The sequence below is a fragment of the Petromyzon marinus genome, unplaced genomic scaffold, assembly GCF_048934315.1.
Source record: "Petromyzon marinus isolate PM22_M1 ecotype Great Lakes invasive population unplaced genomic scaffold, UKy_Petmar_22M1.pri1.0 PM_Scaffold_638, whole genome shotgun sequence".
NCBI lineage: Eukaryota > Metazoa > Chordata > Hyperoartia > Petromyzontiformes > Petromyzontidae > Petromyzon > Petromyzon marinus.
The window spans coordinates 1-7,500 of NW_027423654.1; the positions used below are offsets into that span (position 1 = coordinate 1).

At 48.5% G+C, this 7,500-nt stretch overlaps 1 protein-coding gene across 1 annotated transcript in view; it reads right to left on the reverse strand.

Annotated features, from left to right (window-relative positions):
- Positions 1–3,281: 3,281 nt before the first annotated feature.
- Positions 3,282–7,500, reverse strand: part of DIMT1 (DIM1 rRNA methyltransferase and ribosome maturation factor) — a 20,488-nt gene continuing 16,269 nt past the window's right edge. Inside the window, exons 6-7 of the mRNA XM_076064729.1 lie at positions 5,299–5,391; positions 3,282–3,955 (exon numbers count right to left, since the gene is read on the reverse strand). Of these exons, the coding sequence (XP_075920844.1) occupies positions 3,869–3,955; positions 5,299–5,391 (180 nt within the window). The 3' untranslated portion in view covers positions 3,282–3,868. The remainder of the gene's footprint in view (positions 3,956–5,298; positions 5,392–7,500) is intronic.

A 7,500-nucleotide genomic window follows, 5' to 3' on the forward strand; every position in this document is an offset into this window, starting at 1 on the left:
CCTTCCCATCAACCGGAGGCGAGGAATGGTGGTCGTGGTTACTTATGCCCCCACCGAAGATGAACATCCGTGGAGGGATGCAGGCAAAGCCGATGAGTCAGATGCCTTCTATGACCTCCTGTCACAGGTGCTGGCTAAAGTGGCCCCTCGGGATAGAGTCATCATGTTGGGTGACTTCAATGCCCGAGTTGGTCATGATACTGGCACCTGGTCTGGAGTGATTGGAGGGCATGGGCCAGATCAGCTCAATAACAACGGTAGGAGGCTGCTAGATTTTTGTGCAGCCCATGGGCTTGTAATTACCAACACGCTGTTCCGGCATCGGCGCATTCACACAACATCATGGATGCATGCCGGGTCCAAGCAAGAACATCTGCTGGACTACATAGTAACGGACCAGCAAATGCGAGCCCATGTCCTTGACACCAGGACCTACCGTGGAGCTGATCTGCCCTCTGACCATCGACTAGGCATCTGTAAGATGCGCCTGCCATTCTTCCACTCCGGTGGTGGGTGTACACCCAGGACCCCATTCCAACCTAAAGTGGCCTGGTCTCAGTTATCTGATGAAAGTTGCAAGCGAGAATTTCATCATCGCTTGCGGCTGGGATTGGCATCGTCCCCGACTCCTCCTGATGTCGAGGGTAAATGGGCGAGGTTTAGGACTGTGACTCATGCAGCTGCAATGGCTGCTTTGGGTACGCAGTCCAGACCTCCCCAGACACCCTGGATGACAGAGGAGTTGTTCAGGATGGTTGAGAAAAAGCGACAGGCCCACTGTCATCGGCTACAGAATCCCACGTCAGAGAATGAGGAGGCTTACCGCAGCCTTCGCTCGGAGGTTCGGAGAGCCGTGAGGCGCTGCAAGGATGGGTGGTGGTCGCGGGTTGCTGAGGAGATGGAGTCTGCCTCAGTGGCCCGTGATCACAAATCTCTATTTAACTCCATCAAAAAAGTAACCTGCAGCGCCACACCTATTACCATCATTAGGGGAAAAAACGGTGATCCAATTTCCGACCCCCAGGAACAGGTTCGCAGATTTGCTGAGCATTTCTGTGAGGTCCTGGGGGAGGGAAAATCCCTCAGCCAGGAAAACATCGTGGCACAAAGTGAGGATGACCCTGCTGAGGCTGCGGTGCCTCAAATATTGGATGAAGTCACCCCCTGTGAGTGGCTGGCTGAGGTGCCATCTGCTGAGGAAGTATTGAAGGCGATCCGGAGTCTGAGACCAGGAAAGGCAGCGGGCAGAGATGATCTCCCAAGCGAAATGCTGAGGGAGGGTGGCGTTTGTGCACAGACTGCCCTATATGACATCATAACAACAGTCTGGACCACTGGACGGGTTCCGCAGGATTGGAAGGATGCCCTGGTGGTCCCCCTTTTTAAGAAGGGGGACCGCACAGACTGTAACAACTACAGGGGCATCTCACTCCTCAGTGTGCCGGGAAAGGTCCTGGCAAGGATTATTCAGCATCGCCTTGCCAGGCACGCTGAGGAGAGACTTGCGGAGCCACAATGCGGTTTCAGGAAAGGGCGGTCCTGCACAGATGCCATATTTTCTGTCCGTCTGCTACAGCAGAGGTGTAGGGAATTCCAACAAGACCTACATCTCTGCTTTATTGACCTGGTCAAGTCTGGACCACTGGACGGGTTCCGCAGGATTGGAAGGATGCCCTGGTGGTCCCCCCTTTTTAAGAAGGGGGACCGCACAGACTGTAACAACTACAGGGGCATCTCACTCCTCAGTGTGCCGGGAAAGGACCTGGCAAGGATTATTTAACATCGCCTTGCCAGGCACGCTGAGGAGAGACTTGCGGAGCCACAATGCGGTTTCAGGAAAGGGCGGTCCTGCACAGATGCCATATTTTCTGTCCGTCTGCTACAGCAGAGGTGTAGGGAATTCCAACAAGACCTACATCTCTGCTTTATTGACCTGGTCAAGGCCTATGATACCATCAGTAGGCCTGGGCTCTGGGTCGTTCTTCGTGCTTTTAGAGTACCTGACCCTCTGCTCACGATCATTAAGGACCTTCATGATGGTGAGCGGGCCCGGGTAAAACTACGTGGCCGGGAGTCAGAGCCATTCCCTGTACACCTTGGGGTGCGACAGGGATGTCCTCTGGCTCCCACATTATTTAACATCTATTTTGACCACGTAGTTCGTGAAGCCTTCAATAGCTGTACCGGGGGAATCTCCATATGGTACAGATATAATGGGAGGCTAATCGATGCCCGGGTGCGGTCAAGGGATGGCTCCCTATTACTCAACCACGTTATGTATGCTGATGATTTGGTAATAGCTGCTCAGTCAGAGGAGGAGTTGGAGACGCTGCTGCTGAGACTGGAGCGTGCCACTAAGAGGTGGGGCCTTACCATCAGCCCCACCAAAACTAAGCACCTGCCTGGGTATTTTGTACCATCGGACACTCCACCCCCACAACTCCCAATCGGTGATGGGGCAGTTGTGGAGATAGTGGAGAGTTTCCCATACCTGGGCAGTGTGCTCATGACTGGCTCCAGTTTAACAGCAGAGGTCTCACTCCGAATCAGTCGAGCGGCAATATCTTTTCATCGGTTGCGTAACGCTGTGTGGAAGCTACCTGGTCTGTCGCTCCGCACTAAGCTTCAGGTCTTCTCGGCCACGGTCATTCCCTCCCTTCTCTACGCTTGCGAAACGTGGACCCCCCTGGTGGAACATCTTCGCCGGTTAGAAACATTTAGGCTGGCCTGCCTACGATCCATCCTGGGTTTAACCAGACTGGATTGTGTGAGGAGCTCACAAATCCTTGAAAGATCTGGGCAGGGTCCCATCGGTGAACTCCTCCGGCAGGCAAGGCTGCGATGGCTGGGTCATGTAGCCCGCATGCCCAGCCACCGCATGCCGAAACAGCTTTTGTTTGGCCGGATTGAGGGGGCTAAGCGGGCGCGGCACGGGCTAGAGAAGAGATGGAGTGATGTGGTACAGGAGGACGTGGAGCTGAGTGGACTTGCCGATGACTGGTACCAGCGGTGTCAAGATCGGCCGCTGTGGAGGAGGCTCGTGAAGGATGCTACTGGGCAGTTGGAGGCAGTCGCCCTCCAACAACAACGGAGGGCGGAGGAGCGACGCTCACAACAACGAGCGGAACGCCGGGTGGCTAAAGCACAGCAGGTGGGCACAGTAGGGGGCACAGGTGGTGCATCAGCCAGTCATCTCAGTCAGTCGACCCGTGGCACCTGGGTCTGCCCCGTGACCTCCTGCCAGCGGGCGTTCGACACTTCACGTGGCCTCACGGTGCACATAGCCTGGCACAAGCGTCGTGGTGACGTCACCGCCACTTAGTGGCGAATGGCGGTTGTTGTTGTTGTTGTGAGTGTGTGAGTGTGTGTGTGAGTGTGTGAGTGAGTGTGTGAGTGAGTGTGTGAGTGAGTGTGAGTGTGTGTGAGTGTGTGAGTGAGTGAGTGAGGGTGTGAGTGGTGTGAGAGTGTGTGTGTGAGTGAGTGTGTGTGTGTGAGTGTGTGTGAGTGAGTGTGAGTGTATGAGTGAGTGAGTGTGTGAGTGAGTGAGTGTGAGTGTGTGTGAGTGAGTGTGTGAGTGAGTGAGGGTGTGAGAGTGTGTGTGTGAGTGTGTGTGTGAGTGTGTGTGAGTGTGTGAGAGTGAGTGTGTGGGTGAGTGAGTGGGTGGGTGGGTGAGTGAGTGAGTGACGTCACTGTGTGTGAGTGTGTGTGAGTGTGACGTCACTGTGTGTGTGACGTCACTGTGTGTGTGACGTCACTGTGTGAGTATGTGTGACGTCACTGTGTGTGAGTGTGTGTGACGTCACTGTGTGTGAGTGTGTGTGACGTCACATTGTGTGAGTGTGTGACGTCACTGTGTGTGAGTGTGACGTCACTGTGTGTGAGTGTCTAACTTGAAGGCAGATCCGAGGGTTTTGTTTTTCCTGATGAAAGCGATCCTCACCAACCCATCCCACTCCTAGCACACACACAGTGACGTCACACACATAGTGACGTCACACACACAGTGACGTCACACACACAGTGACACACACAGTGACACACACACACATACACACAGTTACACACACAGGTACACACACACACATACACACAGAGTTACACACACACACACACACAGAGTTACACACACACACAGTTACACACACACACAGTTACACACACACACAGTTACACACACACAGTTACACACACACACATAGACACACACACACATAGACACACACACACAGACACACACAGACATGAGTGACTGGTGAGTGAGTGGTGAGTGAGTGGGTGAGTGAGTGGTGAGTGGTGAGTGACTGGTGAGTGAGTGGTGAGTGAGTGGTGAGTGAGTGGTGAGTGGTGAGTGAGTGGTGAGTGAGTGGTGAGTGAGTGGTGGTGAGTGAGTGGTGTGTGAGTGGGTGAGTGGTGAGTGGTGAGTGACTGGTGGTGAGTGAGTGGTGTGTGAGTGGGTGAGTGGTGAGTGAGTGGTGAGTGAGTGGCTGAGTGAGTGAGTGGTGAGTGAGTGAGTGGTGAGTGAGTGAGTGGGTGGTGAGTGAGTGAGTGGTGAGTGAGTGGTGAGTGAATGAGTGATGAGTGGTGAGTGAGTGAGTGAGTGGGTGGTGAGTGAGTGAGTGGTGAGTGAGTGGTGAGTGAATGAGTGATGAGTGGTGAGTGAGTGAGTGAGTGGTGAGTGAGTGGTGAGTGGTGAGTGGGTGAGTGAGTGAGTGAGTGGTGAGTGAGTGGGTGAGTGAGTGGTGAGTGAGTGGGTGAGTGACTGAGTGGTGAGTGAGTGAGTGGTGAGTGAGTGGTGAGTGAGTGGTGAGTGAGTGAGTGGTGAGTGAGTGGTGAGTGAGTGGTGAGTGAGTGGTGAGTGAGTGGTGGTGAGTGACTGGTGGCGAGTGGTGAGTGGTGAGTGAGTGGTGAGTGAGTGGTGAGTGAGTGAGTGGTGAGTGGTGAGTGAGTGGTGAGTGAGTGGTGAGTGGTGAGTGAGTGGTGAGTGAGTGGTGAGTGAGTGGTGAGTGAGTGAGTGAGTGGTGAGTGAGTGGTGAGTGAGTGAGTGGGTGAGTGGTGAGTGGTGAGTGAGTGGTGAGTGAGTGAGTGGGTGAGTGGTGAGTGAGTGAGTGAGTGGTGAGTGAGTGAGTGAGTGGGTGAGTGGTGAGTGAGTGAGTGGTGAGTGAGTGGGTGAATGGTGAGTGAGTGAGTGAATGGTGAGTGAGTGAGCGAGTGGTGAGTGAGTGGTGAGTGTTGGTGAGTGACTGGTGGTGAGTGACTGGTGGTGAGTGAGTGAGTGGTGAGTGGTGGTGAGTGACTCACCTGGAAGTTGATGTCTGGTGCAGGATTCCGAGGTTCGATTCTCACGACGCTCGACTCGACCTTGGGCGGTGGACGGAAGTTGTTCTTGCCGACCTGTACAGTAGCAGCGTACAGTGTGGTAGGGTACAGTGTACAGTGTGGTAGTGTATAGTGTAGTTGTGTATAGTGTAGTAGTGTATAGTGTAGTAGTGTATAGTGTAGTGTATAGTGTAGTGTGTAGTGTATAGTGTAGTGTATAGTGTAGTAGTGTATAGTGTAGTGTATAGTGTAGTGTATAGTGTAGTAGTGTATAGTGTTTAATGTAGTAGTGTATAGTGTAGTGTATAGTGTAGTGTATAGTATAGTGTATAATGTAGTGTAGTGTATAGTGTAGTAGTGTATAGTGTAGTAGTGTATAGTGTAGTGTATAGTGTAGTAGTGTATAGTGTAGTAGTGTATAGTGTAGTAGTGTATAGTGTAGTAGTGTATAGTGTAGTAGTGTATAGTGTAGTAGTGTGTAGTGTAGTAGTGTATAGTGTAGTGTATAGTGTAGTAGTGTATAGTGTAGTAGTGTATAGTGTAGTAGTGTAGTGTATAGTGTAGTAGTGTATAGTGTAGTAGTGTATAGTGTAGTAGTGTATAGTGTAGTAGTGTATAGTATAGTGTATAGTGTAGTAGTGTATAGTGTAGTAGTGTATAGTGTAGTAGTGTAGTGGTGTTGTAGTGTGTAGTGTAGTAGTGTATAGTGTAGTAGTGTGTAGTGTAGTAGTGTATAGTGTAGTAGTGTATAGTGTAGTAGTGTATAGTGTAGTAGTGTATAGTGTAGTAGTGTGTAGTGTAGTGGTGTGTAGTGTAGTAGTGTATAATGTAGTGTATAGTGTAGTAGTGTATAGTGTAGTAGTGTATAATGTAGTGTATAGTGTAGTAGTGTATAGTGTAGTGTATAGTGTAGTAGTGTAGTGTATAGTGTAGTAGTGTGTAGTGTAGTAGTGTATAGTGTAGTAGTGTATAGTGTATAGTGTAGTAGTGTATAATGTAGTGTATAGTGTAGTAGTGTATAATGTAGTGTATAGTGTAGTGTATAGTGTAGTAGTGTGTAGTGTAGTAGTGTATAGTGTAGTAGTGTATAGTGTAGTAGTGTATAGTGTAGTAGTGTATAGTGTAATAGTGTATAGTGTAGTGTATAGTGTAGTGTATAAGGTAGTGTATAGTGTAGTGTATAGTGTAGTAGTGTGTAGTGTAGTAGTGTGTAGTGTAGTAGTGTATAGTGTAGTGTAGTAGTGTATAGTGTAGTGTAGTGTATAGTGTAGTGTATAGTGTAGTAGTGTATAGTGTAGTGTATAGTGTAGTGTATAGTGTATAGTGTAGTGTATAGTGTAGTGTAGTGTATAGTGTAGTGTATAGTGTAGTGTATAGTGTAGTAGTGTATAGTGTAGTAGTGTATAGTGTAGTAGTGTATAGTGTAGTAGTATATAGTGTAGTAGTGTATAGTGTAGTAGTGTATAGTGTAGTGTATAGTGTAGTAGTGTATAGTGTAGTGTATAGTGTATAGTGTAGTGTATAGTGTAGTGTAGTGTATAGTGTAGTGTATAGTGTAGTGTATAGTGTATAGTGTAGTGTATAGTGTAGTAGTGTATAGTGTAGTAGTGTATAGTGTAGTAGTGTATAGTGTAGTAGTGTATAGTGTAGTAGTGTATAGTGTAGTAGTGTATAGTGTAGTAGTGTATAGTGTAGTGTAGTAGTGTATAGTGTAGTAGTGTATAGTGTAGTAGTGTATAGTGTAGTAGTGTATAGTGTAGTAGTGTATAGTGTAGTGTAGTAGTGTATAGTGTAGTAGTGTATAGTGTAGTAGTGTATAGTGTAGTAGTGTATAGTGTAGTGTATAGTGTAGTGTAGTAGTGTATAGTGTAGTAGTGTAGTAGTGTATAGTGTAGTGTATAGTGTAGTGTATAGTGTAGTGTATAGTGTAGTAGTGTATAGTGTAGTAGTGTATAGTGTAGTAGTGTATAGTGTAGTAGTGTATAGTGTAGTAGTGTATAGTGTAGTAGTGTATAGTGTAGTAGTGTATAGTGTAGTAGTGTATAGTGTAGTGTAGTAGTGTATAGTGTAGTAGTGTATAGTGTAGTAGTGTATAGTGTAGTAGTGTATAGTGTAGTGTATAATGTAGTAGTGTAGTAGTGTATAGTGTAGTAGTGTATAGTGTAGTGTAGTGTATAGTGTAGT